Source organism: Hippoglossus stenolepis, chromosome 4 (genome assembly GCF_022539355.2).
Source record: "Hippoglossus stenolepis isolate QCI-W04-F060 chromosome 4, HSTE1.2, whole genome shotgun sequence".
In the NCBI taxonomy this organism is placed as follows: domain Eukaryota; kingdom Metazoa; phylum Chordata; class Actinopteri; order Pleuronectiformes; family Pleuronectidae; genus Hippoglossus; species Hippoglossus stenolepis.
The window spans coordinates 26,471,216-26,495,982 of NC_061486.1; the positions used below are offsets into that span (position 1 = coordinate 26,471,216).

Here is a 24,767-nt window from a genome sequence, read left to right on the forward strand (position 1 = left end):
GGAAGTGTTGTCTCTTTTGTCTGGTGTTGAAGTTACTTTTATGGGTAGAGAGCAGGTGGTGGTCAGGGACAGTGACTCTTTTCTCTACACATTTCTATTTTCATAGTAAGTCTGAACAGTTTCACCAAAATATTCATTTCATTATCATAGTTAAATCAACTGAAACAAGCATCCTGACCACAATGTAAAAAAGAACTGCTAATATTATTTTAAACACATTTTGTGGTCACCTTCAGCAGATCATATGACCTAAGTATAAAAATGTCATGATGCATATACTGTACAACATCACCTCCCATCATGTGACTAAAATCCAACTAAAACAACTAAAGCATCTCTTATTGTTTTTGTTTTTATATAGTAAAGGAATAAATGATCATTTTGGGAGATACATTGTTTATTTTCTTGATGAGTGTTAGTTCAGTCAGACGACTCACATTTGAACTGTTTATTACAGCATAACATTGTTCGTGTTTGGCGTCTCGGCTCTGACCTCATCACTCTCCCAGATATGATTACATTAATATGATGGTGAGTGATGAGCAAATATCCTTAAACCCCCTGTCGGAGCCTATACTGGTGGATGCTGCTGAATCAACCAGCAGCAATAGAGACGAAGCAGCAGCGGGGCAAGCAAAGGGACTGGCAGGCCGCCAAATTGGGAGGGTGTGTATGTTTAAACTGAAAAGTTTGAAACCATGTCTCTAATGTCCAGGGATATGTTGGAAGGCTTCTTCATCCTGCTTGTTGTTTTCCTTCATTCGGTTGGAACCCAGAGTCTTTTTACCTGTCATGGCTCCCCTGACGTGTTTGTCCTGCGTCTCCTGCTCCAGATGAATTATTCTGTCCATCACAGCTCTCCTGCTTCAGCCCACCAACAGAGCCTGCAGCTGGCCCTTGTCCTGAAGCCCTGAGGGGACAGGACATCTCCTCTTGCCCCTGGAGACGGTGGCTCTCCAGCTGGTCCTCATCCCGGGTCAAAGCACTCTGCTGCTCCTCTGCTCAGCCAGGCCGCTCTACGGTGCCATTTGTCCTCATCTTCTTTCTAGGAATCCAAGAAGCTGAATCAGCAGGGACTCAATCAAGACCTCCTTCTTATCTGCAGCCTCAGCACAGAGAGCCCGGATCTCTATCAAGGTCTGTTGAGTCGGAAGATTGTTTCACTACTGGCTTCACTCACTTCACTCGCTTCACTGGCCTGATGCTCTAAGTTGTTCTGGGCTCCGTGAAGCCGAGGTTATAGCAACATAACTCAGCTTGGGTCTACTCTTGAAATGGCTTTTTCACCAGTATATTTCACTTTGCAGCCACCAGCAATATTTTTGGTTTGTGCTTGAGAGCAGGTTATTTAGCTGATTGGATCTGGGATTTATGGTCTGCTGGTCAGCTGTGAAGGCTCAATTAAACAAGGAAGGATAGATAGATAGATAGATGAATAGATAGATAGATAGATAGATAGATAGATAGATAAATAGATAGATAGATAGATAGATAGATAGATAGATAGATAGATAGATAGATAGATAGATAGATAGATAGACGGACGGACGGATGGACAGACGGACGGACGGACGGACAGACTTTAAATTTTAACTTTTATTTTTCTACTGTCACTTTACCTCAAATTAAAAAATAATTTTGAAAATGACGAGAATTAAATACCAAGCAGTTACAGATGAATTGCAGCATGGCTGTTATTTTTCTACAATCACAAGAAGTGGATCTCCATTTTATTCTATACTTTCTTTGTCACACAGATGCAGAGGCAAGGTCTTATGTTGAGGTGAGGTAGTAATAACTTCATCCTCTCCTCAGCTCTGCAGTCACACACGCACAAGAGTATGTGCACACAAACATAAACACGCACACACACACACACACACACACAAACACACACCCACACAAACACACTAACACACACACACACACACACACACACACACACACACACACACACACACACACACACACACACACACACACACACACACACACACACACACACACCTGTACTGAGCTGCGCAACAGGCTCTCCGCACTCCCCCTGCTCCCTCGCCTTCGTGCCTGCGCCACAGTCGTCCTTTGGGTGGCGCTGGAGCACCAGTAAAGGTGCCATGTGGCACGGAGAGGACCGATAGGGCCAAATAAGATCCGGCTTTGCCGCAACTTTGACGTCTTATGAAAGGAGGGTTGAGTTCCGCACTGCAGGAGAGAGGAAGAGGGAGCGCAAGAGACTCAGTCCTTCGTATTTCAAAGTGTGAAATCACAGATCATGAGAAGATTTTATATCTGATCAAAAATAAAAGCTCCGTCCTCCCACCTGTTGAATGTGAGATGAGCAAAGTGAAATACGGACCATGTTGATATGTTATCAGCATCTGGTGTTTCTCTAAGCAACAGTTGCTTATCGTTGACCACTAAATGTTCTCATATCTCATTGAACGACTCAATCCTAGAGAGGGGGGGAAATCCTCCGTGAAAACAGTCGCTTCAGTTTCACTCTCTAGTTTCTTGTTGTCTATATCACGCGCATCGATCTAAACTCTCCGTTGTGATCTCTCAGGACCGTTGGCTGATCGAGCAGATCAGCCATGGATAAAACATGTCGGTCTGTTATGAATTCACAGAACAATGGATGAGAGAGTTTTTTCCTTCAAAATCCCATCATGAAATATTAGTTAGAATATGTCAGTTCAGGAAACTGGCACTAAATTGTCTTAGAGACGCTCAGGTGGAACACTGCTCCTGGAGTAATACGCTTATAATATTTCCCCTCATTAAGTAGTGCCACTGTTTACACAACTCACTGCGCTAAGGATCAGATTCAATAATATGGAATGAGATCAGTATAATTATGAGGAATGTGGATAGTGTCTTTAAATGTTCCCAAACCCACAGTGTGCATCAGTTCTGCCTGTGAGGGGAGCCTGGGGCATGTGTTCTCCGGTAGAACAGATGCGCAGTCGAGGAGCGGCCGCGTGGGTCACAGCAGCTCTGCTGGTCTATGTTTAGAGTCCTGGTGGGCGTTAAGAGAGACAGAGGGGGATGCAGATGCCTCAGTGTCGAACTGCCTGGAAACGAGAGTGGGTCGCTTACAAATAGACCGCACTAGGCCTCACAATAGACCCTTCCTTTATTTAAATCACGCCCTATAGAAATAAAAGGTTACTCCAGCTGAGAATACACAACAAGCTTATATTTGGCACCGTTGCCGATATTTATGTGCGTGGACTGTGAGGTTGTATTGAGCCTGCAGCGAGGCCACTGCATGGCAAGGGAGCAGCATGGTGGAGTTCTGAAGCCATGACACGTGTCAGACTGTTATGTGATACATGTCACTTTCATCACAGGCGCTTTTGCTGCCATTACCGGATGGTTTCATCATTACAGCACTGCACAACCTCTGCATATATACTGACTAAAGCCAGTGTCACATTGTTCTCGAAAGTGAAAAAATGAATTACCGTCCTTAAATCCTTCTGCACAAATGTTGCTCTGCATCATTGCCCAGTGCCAGGCTTTCAGACCTGTTGACATATGCAGTGTGTTGCTCATTTATCATTATGTCAGTTGATAGATGAGGGGAAATGCAATCCTGTAGTTGAAAACTTGTTCCTTTGCCTCAACTCCGCCCCTCTCCTGCAGGTCAGCAGACATGTAAAGTGACACCAGCCAATCACGGCTCATTCCGCTTCTACCTTGAGGGGAAAAAAACAGAACTCGGAGGCGGAAACTCCTTCGGGTTGAATATATAAGCCAGTTACGCGTGGGATTTTGTCCATGTGCATCAATGTATAACCCTCCAGAGGTTCACTGTCTGAACCGAACACGACCGGTGCACACGCAGAGCGCACGCAGAGCCGGAGGATCCGTGCTGGTGTGAAGTGCTGTGGACTTGACCGGCAGTGACCGAGAGGGGAACCCCGGCTCCTGCAGCTGCGAGGCGGGGACAAGCTGCCGCTGCCGCCGCCTGTCAGGGAGCTGTCCGCCCGCTGTGGTGCTGAACTCAAGCGCAGGATGCGACCCTGCAACCGGTGACGTATAGAGCCGCGACCCACCCAAGACTCCGCGTGAAGTCCAAATAAAACCTCACAGTTTAGCATGCATGTGTATTTAAATGGATCTGAAGTAAGTCAAAGACTCAGGAGACACGGAGCAGAAGTGATGGTTGGACTCCCCCCCGCCCCCGGCGTCACTCCAGCTGTCTGAGCTCAGCAGCGCGCCGCCGCTTCGCCTCGCACCGGAACCCTGCGGAGCCTCCGTAGATGAGGAGAGTGTCAGAGGCTTTCGATCAGTGAGGTACGCTGGGCGTCTCTTGCGCAAGGAAATTAGGGAAATAAATGTGGTAGCTTGCTTGCTCTCCTAAAAGGGCTCTATATACATGCAGCTGCGAAAATGGGCTGTATCAGCTCCAAAGCGCCAGTTGGTAAGAGTTGTTTTAACTTGCTCTCATAAAAGCACGCTGGAGTAAGTCTGCTTTGGTTTGTTTTTCTTCGCATTTGTTTTTGCTGCAGCGGGTGCAGAGGCAATGCGAAGATTTTGGCTGCTTGTGTGGTGCACAGCATGCTGTGCCCCGAGACACATGATAGCGCTGCTGAGTCATACGCATATAACGAAGCTGTAGCTATTTTACGAGTCTTAAAGAAAACTGGAGATTTAAACCTTCTGTTAGAGGTTAAACGGTGTGTCTGTGCGCAGAGGTGCGCTTTGCTCGGGTGGTGGGGAGAGAGCTGAGGGGCTGGTGTCTGCAGCCTAAACATCGCGATGCTACGAGAGTTGCAAGAAGCTTTTTTGGTTGAGCACGCCAGCCAGAGACGGAGAAGACAGAGGCGCGCTTGACACCATTGAAGGATGCGCTGCTAGGCGGCTATTTACATTATAGTGAGGAGAGGACTGATCCGGACACGATGGTTCTGACCGCGCTGAGCCAGTTTAGTTGCAAGGTAGGACATCTCTCTGCTCCTGATCCAATCCGATCGAGTGATTTAAAAAACATCTCGACGCGCATAACTCGCTGTTTCTAAGAACTATCTTAGAAATCATACCCATAACCTCCTCTTGGCATCAAAGTAAACTGCATGTCCAAATTTAGACGGACTCCATAAAATCTTCTGCATACACACATGCAGCAGTATAGTTGCTTGTTGCCAAGAAACAAGCTTCCTGTTGCCACCGCATCCACTTGCTCTCACGGTTGTTTACACCTTCGCTGTAGGTGTCTACAATCCGCTCCGCTGGCGACTACATGTCGCCGTGGGCCCAGGCCCATAGGCTGCGTGCTCTACCACGACCTCTGACGTTTGTCTCCCCCATGCAGATATATCCCCGTGATATGGATTTGATTGGGTCTCCTCTGAAGTCTCCATAAATGAAAATTGCCCCACATCCATCCATCCATCCATCCATCGCTCCATCCATTTTACACAAACAGACCTGGTCGCCTGATATTTTAATTTCAGGTGATGTAAACGTTATATACGACCATCCACACTGTGATTTGCCCGTCGTGTCCGTGCACGCAGACCCCCTTTCCGCCTCTAATTGGTTGTGTAATATGTCGTTTCAGTCACTTGATGATTATTGCGCCTTGTCCCCGCGTCTCCTTGCCTCGACGTGCGTAAGGACAAGCCCCTGGTCACCATAACCCCCTACATATAAAGCCATATGTGTCAAGAGTGTCATTCAACAGCGGCCACCTGTTTGACTCTCGTCTATTCAGCCTGTATATGTATGTGTGTGTGTGTGTGTGTGTGTGTGTGTGTGTGTGTGTGTGTGTGTGTGTGTGTGTGTGTGTGTGTGTGTGTGACACCTCGCTGCTGCTGCTGCTGCATGGTCTTGACCTAATTGTGTTGATTCGCTCATAAGTCTCTCAGAGAGAAGACATGAGAGAGAGAGAGAGAGAGAGAGAGAGAGAGAGAGAGAGAGAGAGAGAGAGAGAGAGAGAGAGATGCACGGCAGAGGCCTCTCTATCTGCAGTTTCCACGACAACGGGACATACACGGAGAGACGGAGTGCGTGTCTGTGTGTGTGCGTGAGAGAGAAAGACCTGAGTGAAATAAATTAATAAAGAAAAAGAAAAATGACTGCAATCCTCGTTTGCTTTGAGGGAGGAGGAGACACCTGTGTCTCCTTAAAAAACGTAAGGTGTATTAGCCTAATTAAAAAATAAATGAAGCAAAGGAGCGCAGACGGAGGATGACCACAGGGCCTGAGAGCGGCCACACGTTGTAATAAAGAAGAGAACATTACAGTCAGATCCATCATACGTGGTTCCATCAGTTCATTCCATTACATGTGTTTATGTCCCTGTCATTTGATCCACAGCCCACAGCAGTGACTGCGGGCCCACTGCTGTAAAACCATTACCGTGACCTTAAATAAAAAAAGTTTAATACAAAGTGCGTAGAGTGTTTATCAGTCTTTGCCATGTGTCGCAGTAAATGGAACCCGCTCAATACGCAGGCACCGGGTGGAGGCTGCACCCGTGCGCAATCGCCTGTGAGCGTTTTCCTCACAATTGGTCGCTGACGTGTCGCTGTAACAATATGTGTTCAGAACAAAACAGCGGGCAGCACCGCAGGCTCAAATGACTGTCACATCCTCATCATCAATCTCATGCCCAACAAAACACACGCGCATCCCTCACTCCTCGAAACAATACCTCCATTGACCAAGGTGCCCCGGATTCAAAGATACAGTAACACCTCCGGGCACCTGAGCTCTTCACACCCAATTAAAATGTCACATATTGAATTCTGCCGGTGGGCAACTTGAGCTGGGTTAAACGGGACTTTGACCCCCGGGGAGGAGGGTGGGCTGCCTGACTGCCTGGTCTTGGATGTCGGGCTCAGTGTTGAAGATGGGCGCTGGCGACTAATCAAGCGAGTTGTTCTTTTCACCGACAGCAAACGCTGTCCTGCAGTGGAGGGCTGGAAACAGTTTGTTTTGGAAAATCTGATTTGGAGAGTGGAGAGCATGAACGCGCGGGATTGAACGTGTGCGCACGGAGCTGTCCAGGTGCTGAAATGTCCGTCAGTACCTTTGGTCCACGAGGCTGTGGTTAGAAGTTGTCGGGATATCTGTAGGCGATTTAAGTCTGCCACTCATTTTCCTCCACTCACCCCAACCGGTGGAGGCAGATGGCCGCCCACATTGAGTCTGATAGAGGTTTCTTCCTGTTGAAATGTTGTCAGGTCTTAACCTCAACGTGTAAAGTGCCTAGAGATAATGTATGTTGTGATTTGTCGTCATACAAATAAAATTGAATGGAATTGATTTAGAGTTGGCAGAGCCAGAAGTTGCTTGGTGATATGTACAGAGAAATGTGTTCTAAACAAGAGAGGGGGTAAAACTGCACACTGCTGTCTCAGGCATGTCCATTTCCATGTGCTTTTTTAATTGCACTGATTCTTCTCACAATGCAGAACCAACATCATAAAATATCAAACAGGCTTGGGCTGCTGCCAGGGCCTTACGTGCATGACATGGCATGGCTTTAAAGTGCATGGAAGCAAGGCCTCCACTCCTCCAATATTATCTCACTACAAATACACTGTACAGAGCAATGTGAAGGCTGAGCCCAGCACTTCGAATTGTAACATGCATTATAGAGAGCAGAGAAGGGTGCTGCAGAATAAAACACTGTGAAAGTGCATGGTGCAAGCATAAAACATTTTTTTTAAGTTAGGCAGCCCAAAATTTATATGAAATCTTCAAACAACATCTCTTGAAATATTTTTTTTCAGATTCAATACTTGATGTTATGCTTCACAAGTGCTTTCAGCCTATGTTGAAAGTATCTTGTAGGCGGAAAGTCTTTCAGCCAGTGTATCCTTTTACAAGAAAACTTTGAACTGGCAGGCTGTTTATGTGGAGGTGATCTTGCTTTTTCTGTCGAGTATGTGTTTGTGTTTTTCTTTGAGGGGAAACTGCAGTGAGATACGGCAACATTAGTGACATTCACTTACTAAAATATGGTCATCGCCTGTCAGTGGCTGCCCCGGGGTCCCCGTGGAGGCGTGGGTTGGCATGGTGATTGCAACTAACACGAAGGATTAGCCCAATCCTTAAAACTCATAGTTGGTCCAGTCGTAAAAAATACAAGTATTATGAACAATGACGTATTGAAGAGGAAGCATTGTGGTCATAATACTGAAGTTATTTATTTTATTTATTTGGAAGCGAGACCATGCTGTGGAGCTACTATGGGTTTTACGATTGTGCACTTGCTGTTATCTTCACGTGGCTCTCTTCCTCCTGACAGTGGCCTACGACGGTTCATTGCGCGTGGACTGGAGCGCAGCTAGCTCCCTGTCTGACCTCGCACTTTTGGGGAGCACGCGGACCTGCTTGGCGCGCAGACTGATTCTGACAGCACCTTTGGGCGCACTGGACTTCAGCGAGGTGCCCTTAATTCTGTCTCTATGTCTTTTCCTCTCTCTCTCTCTCTCTCTCTTTCTTTCACATTGGTCTGGATTTGTATGGTGGATGGATTTGCTTTTTTAGCTCAACTGACACCTAATGCATCATGAAATGGTCAATTAAAATGGTCAGTGATGATTCGAATAAAGAAAACGACACATTAAATATAGTGGTAGTCTGCAGACACAGGTCTGCTCGTACAGAATGGACATATTTGCATTAATTCCCAGAGATGCTGGACAAAAGCTTATTTTCTTTGGCTAGCGTCACATAACGGAGTTGGAAAACGGTTATTTGAAAAGTGGCAGGACACTTCTGATGCTTAAATGGTTCATCATAAGTCATCACATGACATAAAAGAAGATTTTATTCCATTAGGCTACTTGTGAAGAGCAAGGTATTCTACCAACATCGTTTTTCTTGGTCCATGAATTGTGAGATGGTCTGTGTTCATTACATCTCATAATTTGAACCAGGCTACAAACAACCTATGTAGCATAACCTGGCGGGGCACCTACCAGATATGACTAATCAGAGATGACAGTCTGAAGTGAATCACACATGAAGCAGAAAATTATTTTCTCAACCCTTCCGTGGTTTAATAATTGGCGTATTAATCGAGCCATCCAAGTCTTTAATGTGTGTTTCATCTCTGAGGTCTTTCTCCATTTAGGTTTTCATTAGTGTTAACCAGTTGGTTTCTAATTATTTGCAAGTCATTCAGAATAATGAGCAATTAATGTTTGATAGAGGATTTTAAATGGAGTCTCAGTAACACACTGTGTATAATGCTTCTTGCAAAATACAACAGGACAGTCCTTATGTTGAGCTGCGGTCACTGTATGTAAGCTACCATCTTACTGTTTATGTTCATTCAAAAGCCCGCAGACACATTTTCCTTTCTGCTGGATCCCTCAGAGTCTCTGAACAGTTCATGCAGATTGTGTACGGCAAAGACAGTTGGACTGAAAGGACTGTCTGCTCCTGAGACTGATGTTTAAACAAATATTTATAAAAAAGTGAGGGCTCCAATGGCTTTTTGGTGGTGGCTCTACAAAGAACCATCATTTATAGAAAATGTGACGTGTATATCTACATGAAGACCTTGTGTTGTCACAGCATTACGTGAAGGTAATGCTTTGCAGGGAACCTTTCTAAAATAGTTCTATTTATCAAACTTCTGCTGTGGTACAAGACATTTAACACTACAGTATTAGCCTACTGTATTTGTATGTACAAACACTGGAGCTTAAGTCAACATATTACTTGTGCTTTATAAAGTAAGGCTGCAGACCCTATGTTAGTAAGATGCATATTCAGTAACTGTATCAGAGATGATGATGATGATGATGATGAGGAGGAGGATTCAACCCTGCTTCTTTCATACATCCTTGTGCACCATCTGGGTGTGAATGCCTTGTGTTGCAGTGAGCCAGCCCGGCAATGATTAGCAGCCTAAGTGATCTATTATCAAATGCAGCCTCTCGGTCTTCATGGGCGGGCCTGTTATTACTGGCTGTGGTGAGAGACAGGTTGGCTGGACTGCTGATCGTATCACTTCTCTTTTAAAGAGGAAGGGCTCACTAATGCTTTACACTTCAAGGACCACCTGGAAAGACGCACATCAGCTACTTTTGATCAGATTTGTATCAGGAAATAATTCAGATTTTGTGTTTTTTTCTCTCACAATCAATAATTGACTAAATAAAAATAAGTATTCTGTAAATGTGTATTCATAAAACTCAAATAAATTAAAATACTCAAATACTCAAAAAAATGTCATCATAACTTTTATTATTATGCAAGAATTGAATTTGGCTTTGATGATAGAATGTCTCATCTCTGATGCAGGTGTTAGGAGCAGTAAATCAGAGCAGTGAGTGAAAAGTAGAAAGGCACATGTGAGAGTTATTAATCTGTTTGTCTGTTTTGGCCGTCGGTTTGTGTTCTGAGTGTGTGACATCATCAGTGAATCAAAGACGCAGGCATACCTTGAGGAATTGTTCCATGGCGACCGGCTGCCATTGAAACGTTGCCATTGTGGAAAAGTTGAGAGAGAGAGAGAGAGAGAGAGAGAGAGAGAGAGAGAGTGGTACGCACAGTTGGGCAGAAATGTGGCGTGTCAAAGGATAAAAGATTGTTCAGGTTAGGCTACAGCAACAAAAACTAACATCTGTTTTTCAAGTGATATAATTAAGCCTAAAAAGCTTTGTTGGGTTCTTGAATTAGATTTTACACTTTTACTCCCTCATCTATTTTACTCACAAATCTAAATCATCAATCACTCCCAAAAGTGGGATTTTGTGTGTGTGTGTGTGTGTGTGTGCGACAGGAAGACTCCAGTCAGGTCACCCGCTGTCAACCTGCACCCCGGATGCTCTCGACTCCAAACAGGCCCATTGTGTTGGAAAATGTGTTTTCCTCTGCTGTCTCCAGGCCATACCAGTCCACTGCACTCACTCACAGGCAACAGTTAACCAATGATCTAACAGCTGAGGATGAACCTGAGCAGCATCACAACAGCCTCTCCACTGTCTCTGTTCACCAGACCATGAAGAGTTATGAGTTCTGACTGTGTGCAAATTTTTGTTTTTGTACGGCCAAATATCTTGACTATAAGGACACAAGACTGTCCCTATAAGTGCAAAATATGTGTGTTAAGATTTAAATGTAACGGTAAATTAGAGTCATATCTGGGATTATTTGTGTTTTAAAATAGCCATATGTATATATGCTGCATGCATGTTGTTTGAGTGTGAGATGGAAAAGACGAAGCACAGTTGTCTAATTGAATTGCTCGGCCTTTTCCGACAACTGCGCATGTCTTCCTCTGTGTTCGCTCTGCTGTTCAGTAGGGCAGTAGGGAACCGGGAGGGGGGGGGCTGTTAGCTGCAGCTGTGGTGATGCTCCAGCACAGAGTTGGAGTCTGCCTTTAAAAGCTCATACTGATATATACTTAAAACATTCTATTTTGCACCTTCAGACTCCAGAAATAACAAAGCTATCTTTTAAAATTGTGCTCTCGTCCAAGCAGAAATGTCAAATACCATTCCTGTCATCCTGAGATAGTCCACAGGAGAAAAATAGCAAAGACATTTTTAGCCCTGAAGATGTGTAAAATCCTCCCACACTACACTGAAGAGATTTCTCTGAGCACCCATTTGACAAGAAATAGAACACATTCAGGTGTGGGTGGCCAACATCACCTGCCTGGCCTCGGATTTTTTAATTGAAGACCAAAACAATATATCATTCTGATGCTCCTCCGGGGTATAAATCTCCTCCAGATTATCCTCCCTCTGATCTGTGAGCTGCTCCGCGGCACAAGAGGATTATCACGCCTCGCAGCAGCCGCTGATGCCGTCATAAGCTCGGGATCCCCCTTTCTCTCCTGCAGGGCTCTTCTGACGCATTATATTGTGGATGTCTGCTTGTTTATTTGGTTGGTACTTTGTTGCTGTTGAATGGAACTGACAGGGAAAAAGTCAGGGAAAGCAAATTTTATCACAGTATCTGGTATTTTCTTATTTACTGCAATCACATGTGCGCAGTATTGAGTGGTGGTCTCATTCGTGAAGGGGAGAAATATAGGAAGATCAACACGTCCAAATACGTATGATGTTGTTTGAGCTCGATGCAGGAAAAGCAGGTGACACTATGGAACGTGGTAGAGTCGCCAGTGTGACTGGAAACAATCTGTAGCTGGTGAGATAAACTTGTCGGCTCAAAGCTGTCATCAAAGTGCTCAGTCAGCCATGTCTGCTGACCCCTATTGAGTAACAACACAGTGGCACAAGCTCGGTGTGTGGCCTTTGCCGCTGACGTGCCTGTTTCCCACGTGACTACAGGTAGGGCCATAAAAAAGAGTTAGGAGACAAAGGAACTTGTCAACACCTGATACTCCCTCTGCGGTTTGACTTACAGCGCAGACAGATTTAATGGAGGAAAGACCAGGGGGAGGAGAGAGGAGGAGGGGGTGTTCATCTTTAGCCTACTGGCTGGTTCTGCTCACTCGCTACAAGGAAATTACCTGTCCAGCCATCGGGGCACAAAGCTTTATCTCTTTTTCCTTCAAGAGGTTTTCATATCACAAACATGTGTCTGTCTGTCTGTCTGTGTAACGCACATCTTGTGTACTGTTCTTAACGGCTTCACACTTGGCATATGTATTCCTAATGTCTAGAGGAAGTGCAGTGTCGAGTTTGGTGGGAATTGGACATGTGATACGTTCAATAGTAATAAAATGTGAATTAACAGGTGAACAGCATCTTGCAGTCAGTGGTGCGGGGCCTCTTCAGGCCAATCCATGGACGAGGTGAACTTTTCATCTTCTACGTTCTCGTATAACATAGCAGTGGTCTGCAAATGGTGGCTTACAGGAATAAGGATTATCGCAGATATTCAGGGTGCAGCGGGTGCGGATTTTCGTCATGGAAGCAACATTCATAGAATCACTTCCACTTTAGCACTTTGTTTCAAAATAAAATCATTTGTTTTGTTGCTGTAATGCGTTATATTGAGCTGAATTACAGAGCTTTTATTTTGAAAAGTTGTGAACTTGAAGATTGTGTCGATTGTCTGACAGACCTGAAAAAGCTGACATGTAATGTATGAAAATTAACACCAGTTCAGTATATAATCCAAACCTATATATAAAGCACACATGTGAACAGTAAAAATGAAAATTATTTGTATTAATTTTGTAGCAACTGAGGTTGAAAGGAGTCAGCTAAGTTACCTGAACAAGCTGTTGGATTGCTAATCAGCCAGCAGGCTAATTTAATGAACCACTAAAGCTAACATGTGCAACCAGTATCACTGGCTTGTTGTCTCTGCTCGTCTATATAAAATAGTATGAAAATCAAATGCTATTATATGCTCTGCAATATGCGCAGCCCACATGACTCCAGTCCTATTTAAGAGTAGCTGCTGAAAGAAGCTATTTTCAGTGCTCTTAAAACTGTGTGTGTGTGTGTGTATGCATGTGGGCGCCTTGTTGGCATACAGCTGGTCTTATTAAAACATTGATTGGTGTGTAAGAAGAAGAAATTAATTCAATTAAGTAAACTGAAGCAGTTAAAGTCCTTTGAACTCGAGAGGGGTTCCTCCTCCATGAAAAGACAACAGAGGGTTTTCCAGTGAGTCATAGCAGGATGTGTTCAGCAGCCGGCATCTGAGCCGAGCCGCAGCAAACCCTTTCACCAAGTTTGTCTTTCTTGTCATTGCAGGTGAATGTTGATGACACCATTGAAATGTTACCAAAATCAAGAAGAGCTCTTACCATCCAGGAGATTGCTGCATTAGCACGATCCTCCCTGCATGGTGAGTGCAACATATAACACATAAACACGACCCTGCATGCACTTTACATGCAAACGCACTCAGAACATTTGTGTCGTTTAATGCAGATGCTGAAATTATGTGATATGTTTGCTATGCTTTTGCATCACCCCCTAATTTTTTCCTTGTAGGTATTTCCCAGGTAGTGAAAGACCATGTGACGAAGCCGACGGCGATGGCGCAGGGCAGAGTGGCCCACCTGATAGAATGGAAAGGCTGGTGTAAGCCCATGGACACTCCAGCAGCCCTGGAATCAGACTTCAACTCTTACTCTGACCTCACTGAGGGAGAGCAGGAGGCTCGCTTTGCTGCTGGTAAGACTGATCTCTGTGAATAGAATTAGTTTATTACCCAAATATTAAAGTGCCCAGCTCTGTAAAAGTGCTTTTTACATGCATGTTTGATAGTATATCTGAAAGAGGAAGAGGCTTTAATGTTACAAATATATTGGAATAAGGAAAAAAAGCAAAGGTAAAAGACAGTATACACTTTTTTTTAAGAGTAAAGGAACTACACTTCCCATAAAGCATTGTGTAGTATCCCTCTCTAATGACTTCCGCCGTGAAACTGAATTACTGACGAGTTCCTTGAAAAATGTGGTCACACTATACAGATTAGATTTCCACCAGAACACATTCAGATGTACCTGGCTGGACCAATAGAGCTCAACAATGTGGTTCTGGAAATAAAAATCCCAAACATTTTCTGAAAAGAGATTTTGATTATCAGCCTTAATGTTTGAACCATCCAAGGTAGACTTAGCACAAGCTACGAAAATGTGAAACGATGTTTGCTCCTGTAGAAGCCTAGGTCCTTGTAATTTCAACAGTTTTTTAAGAAAAACTTGTTTTATTCCGAAGAACTACAGCTTGGAGCTTGCTGTTACCATGGAAATGTTTATTAAAACAACGAAAATCATGTCAGCTATAATTTGATATTTCTCTTCTAACAAGCTGCAGTTTTGTTGAGATGAGGAATAATTCCAGAGGTTAAAATCACTACACCAAAGTCAAATTCAAGAAGAAGGAGGACTAAGGCTGATAATCAAAACCTCTTTTCAGAAAACGTTTGGGATTTTTATTTCCAGAATCACACTGTTGAGCTCTATTGGTCCTGCCAGGAACATCTGAATGTGTTCTGGTGGAAATCTAATCTGTACAGTGTGACCACATTGTTCAAGGGACTCGTCAGTAATTCAGTTTTGCCCTTTTCCCCCCTGTCTGGTAGAGTAGACATTTACGTCTTTCACTCTGCGTCTCTAAGAAATCAGCAGGGCTTTTTTCTCAGACTTTACAAACCTTCTCCAGAACCACAGTAGACATTATTCATCTGGCTCCTGATGATGAGATGTGACATGACATGAATATGACATGTGAAATAGGCGGACTGTTCCTTTAAAAAACTAATTCCATCAGACAAGTTTAAAAGGTCTCTGACCTGCATGTCCACCTTTCATGCTGCATGTCAGATTAGCGCCTCGAGAGCGACAGCAGAACAAGTAGAGCCCCCCCGCTGACCTTATCTGAGGGTTGAGATTTGATCAGAGTGCAGAGTCGAGACAACGTGGCTGTTTATTAATACCAGGTGTAAATGACAAGATCCAGATGAGATCTCCAGATACAGATCATGTTAATAGATCATGTTAATAGTGGGTCGTCTGATTCTGCAGCTGTGCAGCCACATGTCTGTTGCTCTCAGCTCTTTTCCTCCACATATACAGATGTTTTTTGTTCCTGCTCAGCCGCTGCTCATCCGTCTCCTCTCTCTTCCACTTACTTCATCTTTTTCTTTTCTTTCATTCGCTCCTGCCCCCTCTGTTTATTTCCCCCCTCTTCACATTGTCCCCTCTTGTAATGTTCCTCTCTGCCTTCTGTCTCTTTATCTTCTCTTTTATTCAGTCGTTTTCACCCCGTCCCTCCCGCCGGCTCTCCCTCCGTTCTCTCGCTCGCTCCCTGCAATGCAGACTCTCAAGGTTAATTTGCACAGTAAGGTTTTGCTCCTGGCTAGTGCCACAGTGACGGAGCGATTTTCCTCCTGTGCCTCCTCTGTTCTCCTTCCCTTTTTCTGCCCTTTCTTTTATCTCACTAGTTACAGGCCGTCTCCACTCTGCTCTAAGATCCATCTCAGTTTTCTTTGGTTATGCAAAGTTCAAAGCACCAAAAATTACTTCTCAAAAATGATCAAATCGATATATTCTTCAGCACTGTGGTTGTCTTTTTAAACTCTGAACCTTGCCATTCACATCAAACATTGCTCGGTTGCAAATGAAACAAAAATCTTCTGCAACAATCCTACAGTAAGTTGCCTAACAATGGGGCTGGTTAAAGAGTTATTACATTACAGTGCTCATTCCCTCATCAGCTTACATCATCACCAAGCAGCCTCTCCACCAGGGCCCTGCCAGTTGTGCTGACTCCTTTTATTTTTGTCAACTGTCTCCTTGTATTCCAATGGTGGTTTTACTGTGGGTGACTGGACACACTGCGTGAATGTCAGTGAACACCCTAGTGCATTAAGGGAGCGTGTTCAAATTGGTTCAGTTATTCTTTGGTATGAAAAATGTATAGTTACAGTAGAATACACCAGTGTGTGTGTGTGTGTGTGTGTGTATTGGCAGAAGTAAGTATCAATAGGACAACCCTATTGACACACACACACACACACACACACACACACACACACACACACACACACACACACACACACACACACACACACACACTGGCTGGCAGCCTTGACCGACCAAGGCTTATGTCACTCTGTGTGTGTGTGTGTGTGTGTGTGTGTGTGTGTGTGTGTGTGTGTGTGTGTGTGTGTGTGTGTGTGTGTGTGTGAGTGTGTGCGTGTGTGTGTGTCTGTGCGTGTGTGTGTGTCTGTGTGTGTGTGTGTGTGAACATGTATATGGTAATGAGGACATTTTGGCTTGTCCTCACAAATTAAAGGTCTGTTTGAGGGTTAGTTTTAGTGTTAAGGGGAGAATTATATTTAGCATAATGTTGGGTTAGTCATGACGGTTACAGTGCAACTACTTTCATTAATCACATGAGTGAAATCTTTCTCCACACATAACACAAACAGTTTTTGCAGGTGTTTAAGGAGCAGACGACATTTTGGCTCATCTCTATTAACAGCTGTCTGCATATGAATGCAGATCAATAAAAAGCTGATTGTCGATGCTCAATCTTTTGGTCAATAGGTTCTGCCTCTTTTTCACTCCACAGACTGTTAACCTGCGAGCGACCAAAGCTTATTGATCAAACTAGAAACAGAAACCACAAAACTACTGGCCCCAAAGTCGTGTCCCTCACCTACAGATTCTGGATCTTGCAGAATGTGTTTGAAGAGATTAGTCAAACTGTAGAGTGACAGTGTAGCAGAGGTGCTTGACCTTGCATTCAACAGATGACAAGAAGCACGATTCCATAAATCTGGATAAGTTAATATCAACTTAAGAATTGATGACATCTCATTGTTTTTTCAATACATTGTGTCCAGAAAGTACATCACATCCTGCCTTAAGGCCTTTTTGTGTGATATGTGGGTCAGTGTCATATAAACCTGCCTCCGTAATATAGGTCAAAACTCTGCTTCTTTCTGAGTTAAAGGAATTACACAAGGCTTTCAAAGGGGAACACAAGAGCAACACGCACACTTGCATTTGCCAGAAGATGTGCCAGTGTTTGTGAGGAGAGTTCAGGGCCCAGCTACAGTGGAAGATGAATGACTCCATCGATCTCTCTCTGTGGGAGACAACGCATGAATACTGAGCAATAACCAGAGAAAGAGCCGGAGACAGGGGGAGGCCGAGGAGAGTGAGAGTCGGAGAGATAGAAATCAAAATGAGAAGTGAGGGACCAGGCTGAAAGATTGCAGGGTGAAAGAAAAGGGAACGGTCGGAGCGAGGAGGGTGAGGCGAGTCGATAGAGCGTTTTATTGAGAGAGAGGCGATTGGAAGAAAGGCGTGACATGAAGAAGAGAGCGGATGAATAGAGAGGAATACAAAACAAATGGATTGAGGCGACAAGGGTAAGCAGGGAGGTAAAGTGTGGGACTCGGATTGGTCAGCTGCTGATGGTAATTGCAGGTGATTGGTCACTTGGACTTTGTGGTTTACTGGTTCTGGCTGGTGCTGAGTCACCTGAGCCAGCACACTCATCTCGTCTCTTTGGCTACGTGTGTGTTTTACATGCATTTGGTTACTTTTAACAACACAATTAATAACCAATACAGTGATTTAAGTATTGTAAAGGAAGTTCTCATTCTGGACAAACAGTGAAATCTGATCTATTTTTCTAAGGTTTCAATTTGAAAATCCAGGCTTGATTGTTATTTGTTATTACCTCCAGGAATTTATGATTTGTTTATGCATTTGTTTGTTAGTCAGCACGATTACGCAAAAGCTGCTTAAAACTGCTCAAACTGTGGAAACGTGAGGCCTGATCCAAGCAGGAGCCCATTCCATTTGTATATCAATTTCTTTAACATTATAAGATGGATCGTTTTTCAACTTTTAAGTTGGCAAGAATAATTTATGGATCTTAATGAAAAAATCTGACATGTTTAGGGGACTGATATTTATAAATGTGTGTAATTTGGTGCAGGTACAAATAAATATCCAGCTCTAGTGAATTTAAATGTGGTTTCATAAGATGACTGTTGGAGCTCGGTTGAGGTATGAACTCTACTGAGGGACATTTGAGGTGTTTATGGCATTATGATGCTACAGTTGAAGTGGATGTTCATGCATACAAATTACACAGGCAGACAATAGCTGTGTCAGGGGCTGCAACCAAGTATTGGAAAGATGTGGTCTACCTAGACAGTGAAGGCCTAACTGAAAGAGACGGTCTGGAGGATTTCCATGCCCGTACTGCTGTTGCCTATATAGCAACAGAGCTGAAGTTGATAGCTCCGCGAAATGTGTATTGTTAACTCTTTGGGTGCTGGCGCTATTTCCTCTTTGAATGACAGTTCATCACTGAATCTTGGGACAGGTTGGGCCAAGAAGGATCTACCTTTTGGAGCTTTCATTTTCTGGTAAAGGAAGGATGCATTTGTCAGCAGCATTTGAAGGAGCTTTTAAAATTGGACAGTCTTGTTGCACCACTGTGACGCAGTCAGTCTTCAAATGCAGCCCCTGCATTGAGACACAGCAAATGATGAACCTTGTAACTTAACGTAACACTAACATTGGCATTTATATATCTCAAGAGAAACAGGCTCATGTTTTATTCCCAATTGTTCCTGTTCCTGGTCACAGATGCGTGTTCACTCATTGTAGGCGTTCCTCCTTCACTCTTCACTGATCACAAGCAGCAGATGATGAATATTATTCAGATTTTTCCAAATCCAATCTATTATTTTTTTCCAGCCTGTGCAAGTCGTCTTTCAACATGAAGAGTAATCAGGATGTGTCGAGTTTTCTCTACAGTGATGAACATACAGTGAGAAAAATGTCAAAATAAAAAGACAAAAGAAAGAAAATATAGTTTCAGTTGAAAATCGTACACAATCTGATTGTAGCAGGGTGGAGAAAATTATATCGACCTGTTGTACTGATGGAATTATTGCCTTGGAATTGAACATCATGCTTGATTTACCTTGTGAGGCATCAGGCTACACATGATTACCTCCACTGCATTTCCTTTACCTGCCTTTAATTAGTGAGTAATCATTATTTATTATGACTTGAAATACAGTGTTTAGGCTGTAGTAACTTCTTCACTCCTGGTATTTGCAGCAGTGACACACAGATATTGTCTGTGCACCAACAGGAGTGCAACCTGCTTGCAGCACCATCAAACACTCAGTAACATCCATCTCAAGTGACTGTCTCCGACCAGTCCAACGCCACACTGGGCTCGCTGTTCCTCACACAGACCAGCCAACCAAACCAAAAAGAGCAAGAGCGACATGGCATGGAGACCCAGTGGCTCACCGTGATCGTGTTACCATGCCAACCGTATCTTTACTTGCGTATGTGTGTGCTCTTAGGTGTGGCGGAGCAGTTTGCCATCGCCGAGGCTAAGTTGAGGGCCTGGTCCTCTGTGGACGGTGACGAGTCCAACGATGACTCATATGATGAAGACTTTCTGCCTGCCAATGAGCCCACCACACAAAGCACAGGTACGTGCACACACACATGCACACGCACACACACACACACACACACACACACACACACACACACACACACACACACACACACACACACACACACACACACACACACACACACACACATACCCTGTCCCACACCCTCCCCCCTCTCTCTGTATCTTTCTTTGTCCCAGTGCCCTAGTTTTCATCCCCTCCCGACATTTTTTTTGTTCCTCAGCGCAATTTGATATCCCCTCCTGCAAGTTTAATATCATTTCCTCTGCTGCTGAGACAGTGTCTGTGTGAGGGGTCTGTGAATGCACAGTGTATCTGACTGTGTGTGTACGTGTGTGCTTGTGTATACCAATGCTTTCATTTTGATTACACTTAACCATCAATAACCTGAACCGCTAATAATACCCAGCACAGTTTTGCTGCTCTGTATCTTCATATAGTGAATCATCCTTGGCTTCTTACCCCCTTCAAGGCCCATGTAGTGGAAGCAGTTTCACATATTCCAGCCTCTATGTGAAATGAATCAACTCTATATGAAACCGGATCCAAGTCAATATGACTGTAAAACCCACTTCACTGTCACATAGATTTCAGCCTTCAGTGCTTCAGTCCTCCTCAGCTTGAGATATAATGTAGAACTTTGTTCGATAACTTGATAATTCCCTGTCTCAGCACTATTATGAATACATTGACAAAGTGTAATTTGTTACTGATGACTAAGATTTTTGCCTGTTTCTACTCAAGATCAATTTCAGTTATGTATTTCATACTTTTTATTTGTGTTGATTGCCTCCTTGTTTCTCATATTTCCCCACTATTTTAATACCCTATTAATAACGAACATTTTATTCATAATTATTTATTCTTTTGTTGTTTTGTGTCTGTTGCGTGTTAGAAACATAATTAACTAGCTCATTGTGAATCCTTGGGATAATCTCCTGCTGTATTTTCATACGGCCTCATTCGGACATTCAGAGTTTTTAGCAAGAAAATCTTTAAAGAATGTCCGGAGGAACTGACACACTTTTCACATACAGCCCCTACCGATAATTTCAGGGAGAATCTGAAGATCGGTGCATGTCTGAAAACAGTTTAGATGTAATTGTTGGCATGGATACGGTACCAAGCTTTGCAGGTGCAAGGTGTGTGCAGGTTTTCAAAATTGGACTAACAGAGCTTTTCAAGATCTATGGTGACGTTTGTATACTAACATTGAATGACATTCCCTCCTCATAAATTATGTGCTGCATTGTTTGCATCCATAATATATTTTTTCCTGCCATGTGTGTTTCTACTGGCAAATATTCGTCAGAGCATGAAACTAGTTCATGTGTTGTTCAATCCCATGATACAAACACATTCGAGACCAGCTCATGAAAACATTGCTGTATACCAGCAGTAGCAGTAAAAAAATTCACAGGGTTCCTTTAAGTCAAATGTAAATAAAGAGTAGTATGAGTGAAGTTTTTCATTCCTGCTACAGGAACTGTCAGTTCCTGTTAATATCTGATGCCCACTCACACAGTCAGTGTCGCTATGCTTTCAGGTCAGCTTGAAACTCTTATCATTGTTCTTCAGGACTCCATGTTCACAGTGTGCATCTGTCCCTCTAGATGTGCCATCATATCCTCCCTACTTGAAGGACCTGATCCACAGCCAGCTTTGCCAACACCTTGGCCTGCGAGTACCCTGCTGTGAGGGTGGAGGCGGAGGTGGAGAGGGAGGTGGCAGCGGAGAGCCCTCCCCCACGGCGGGCTCCCCGGACACCATGTGCTCCAGCCTCTGCAGCCTGGACGAGCACCACCCGTTGCTGCGCGACCTGGGCGGCCACAGCTGCACACACTCCCACAGCAACGTCACTGAGCTTGTCGCAAAGATCCTGTCGGCGCTGCAGGGAGGGGAGGAGCTGCTGGCCCGACTTCAGAGGGTGGGGCAGAGCGTGCCTTCTGGGGGGGACTGTGTCTTCCACAGCCTGGGTGGGGGAGGGCGAGGCATCAGGCCATGCGGAGGTCAGGACTCTCCTTGCATGTCCATGTCTTACTCTGAGACGTACCTGTCACCCGGCGAGGATGACGACACCCCCTGCAAGGACTACGAGGGCACCATGTGCCAGGTGGAGGCGGAGGGAAACAGGGTGGAGTACCCACCTGACTATGACCTTCGCAGGAGGGTCTCTGACGTGGCCTCCTCTGGTGTGGTGTCACTGGACGAGGAGGATGAAGAGGAGGAGGAGGAGGAGAGGGCAGGAGAGCCAAACAACCAATGACTCCTCTCTTCTCACCTCAGTGTTTTATTCCTCCAAACTCTATTTTTTGCATCAACGTCCCCTCTCCTCCATGACGTCTTTAAAGTTTGAAATGTTTTTTCCCTCCTCTGACTGACAATGTAACTCATCCGTCTTTGCCTTACTTGCAGCATTTCATCTCCTCCTCTCCAGCACACAACTGCTTCGTCCCCCTTCGATGCAAAACTTTCTTTGAAGGCGTCCAAACAATCTTTTGTATCAGTGTGAGAACGGGAGCATCAGATCTGTGACCACTTGTGGTTTGCAGTTTTTGGCCCCGTCCCTCCCTGTTCAAGTGACTCCAAAGGCGGATGCCACCACCAGGCAGACAGAATGACTGAGTCCAAAACTCTGACTTATCTTTGCATGTGTTTTTGCAATTGCTGAAATCGATGGGCTGACCCGGTCCTGAGCACGGTTTGTAATCTCAGCTGTTACGTATAACCCCGCCCATCTCCCCCAGCATCTCCCATGGGGGGTGGGGCAGGTCGACACTGCATCCTGAGATGTGCCCTCACCTCCCCCCTTCCCTCGCCCCCCCCCTTTGCAAGAGACAAAATAGCATCCTTTTGGGCATGGCTTGCTGAGTATGCCAAACTATGAAACCCTGTCGCTACCAATTATGAGCAAATGCTGGAATGTCTTCAAAAGTGACAGGGCATAGTATGTATTTTAAAATAACAAAGATTTAAAAAAGATTTGTCACAAATGAAATGATAGAAATTATATGCTTTTATTGTACTAGTTTTCTATCACTCAAACATGTCGTTGTTCACATAAGTCCGAGCATCATTATGCTGGACATCTGTCATAATGATCAAATATAGCGGCTGGATACTTTTCGGGGTTCTGTGGATTCCTGCGTGGAAGACACGAGAACTCTGGTTATCTTTAAAAAAACAACAACTCACACACAGCAGCAACGACGACAACAAACACAAAGCGAATGTTCCTGAGGTGACTCTTTCACGCCAGCTGTTTGGCAGGAAGTAGGTTAAACAGACAGAAAACATTTTTCTGTGACGAGGTGAGTTGCATCGGAGATTTTCTATATTTTTGTATGCGTTGTCTTGCTTGATCTCTTTGCCTATGCGGCGTGCCAGTGTATGTGGTTTTTTGCACGAAGCTAATGTGGCTGTAGATTTCTCCTTTTCTTCGTTATCACTGTGTGATACAGTCTACTGGGAAAAAAAAGTAACAAAACAAATGTGAACAAAAAAGTTTTTATTTTTTATTTCAAAAGAGGATACTGTGATACGGTTTGTTATTGCCATTTGTCATGATCCTCGTGAAGAGCTCTTGTTTTTCTTTTGTAAAAATTTCTAAATGCTCTTCGTCCTCTCCCTTCATACTGACTCGTGAAAAGCTTTGCCTTTTATTCTGTACCTTCCCTTCTTTTCTATGATGTCTGCAAAAAGGGCATGTTTATGTGACACATGCAGAATCTTCCATCTCCATGGTGATGTGAGGAGCCCTGTTGAGGTTCTCCCAGAGGGACTGTCATTCATACAACTCAGGAAATCCCATTGGACCAGGGCATCAACGCATCCCGCCCACACACACATAACTCCACTAGACCCTCCGTGTTTGTGTGTGTATATGTGTGTGGGTTTTTGTGTGTTTGTGGATGAGAAATTCTGGTGTGCGTAGTTATTTTCTACAAATAATTAAAGCACAGATTCAGTCCCTGCATCCTTCTTTCATGTTGTCTGACTGTTTAGAAAAGCGCCAATGTGCGATTCTGTGTTTTTGACGTTCTGTGAATGTGTGTGTGTGTGTGTTACGATTGCGTGTGTGTGTATTGTATTGTATGATGTCAGCAAGCTCCTCAAGCTTGCACTGTATATCCATTCCAAAACCCCTCCAATGCAGCGATTCCCTTTAAAACAGTGTCCGGTGAAGCTGAGCTCTCATTGGAGGTTGATCTTTTCCCAGTAGTGGAGATTAAATAAAACGGCAAACAGTTCATACAACAATGAAGCTTTTTGAAACTGGAAATAGAGAGTCTCAGTCCGCAGAGGTGCAAAGACAGTGACAACTCAGGGGGAACCATTGAAGCTGTGCCTTTCATTCGTCACCTTTGACCTCCCCAGTTGTACCGTCATCATCACTGCATCCTCTCTTCTGTCACTCAGGCTGCAGCTCGGCCTCCTTCCCCTTCTCTCTTCTTAAATGTGCAAGAGCGGAGTCAAACTGCTGCTAACATCAGCTGGGCACCGCCTCCAGAAATCCTGTTGCATCTCCTGCGTGCACCGGCCCAGTGTAGCTGGAGGTTACAGAGGACCGATTTGCGTCATTGTCCTTTCGGTTGACATTAAAAGCCCGGCGATGCTGGCGAGGCGAGGTTGTGCATTTGTCCGGGCGCGGTGACGCGAGTGCAGAATTGTTTGCCCCCGCCCTCTGTCCCCCACTCACTTTGTCCACCACTGTGCATTTTCTCTGTCAGTCTCTCTGAGCGTCCCCCATCCTGTCCCCGGGAAGTGTGCGTGAGATGATGTGTGTGTGTATGTGCGAGAGAGTGAGAGAGTGAGAGAGAGAGAGAGAGAGAGAGAGAGAGAGGTGGAGATGTGTTGGTGTGATACATTTTTTATTCACCTACTTGTCTCAT

The 24,767-nt window shown here is 44.4% G+C and overlaps 1 protein-coding gene across 3 annotated transcripts; it reads left to right on the forward strand.

Annotated features, from left to right (window-relative positions):
• The first annotated feature begins 3,713 nt into the window (after positions 1 to 3,713).
• fam131ab (family with sequence similarity 131 member Ab) lies at positions 3,714 to 23,849 on the forward strand. 3 transcript variants are annotated; one of them, XM_035154361.2, is made up of 5 exons: positions 3,714 to 4,299; positions 13,650 to 13,743; positions 13,893 to 14,075; positions 19,756 to 19,887; positions 21,489 to 23,849. In XM_035154361.2, exons 2-5 carry the CDS (start codon positions 13,674 to 13,676, stop codon positions 22,139 to 22,141), a joined length of 1,038 nt encoding a protein of 345 aa, XP_035010252.1. In that variant the 5' UTR covers positions 3,714 to 4,299; positions 13,650 to 13,673; the 3' UTR covers positions 22,142 to 23,849. The 3 variants fall into 3 exon arrangements, with proteins under 3 accessions (XP_035010252.1, XP_035010250.1, XP_035010251.1); XM_035154359.2 differs by having other exon boundaries at positions 4,294 to 4,426; XM_035154360.2 differs by lacking the exon at positions 3,714 to 4,299 and adding an exon at positions 4,662 to 4,943.
• Positions 23,850 to 24,767: the final 918 nt, after the last annotated feature.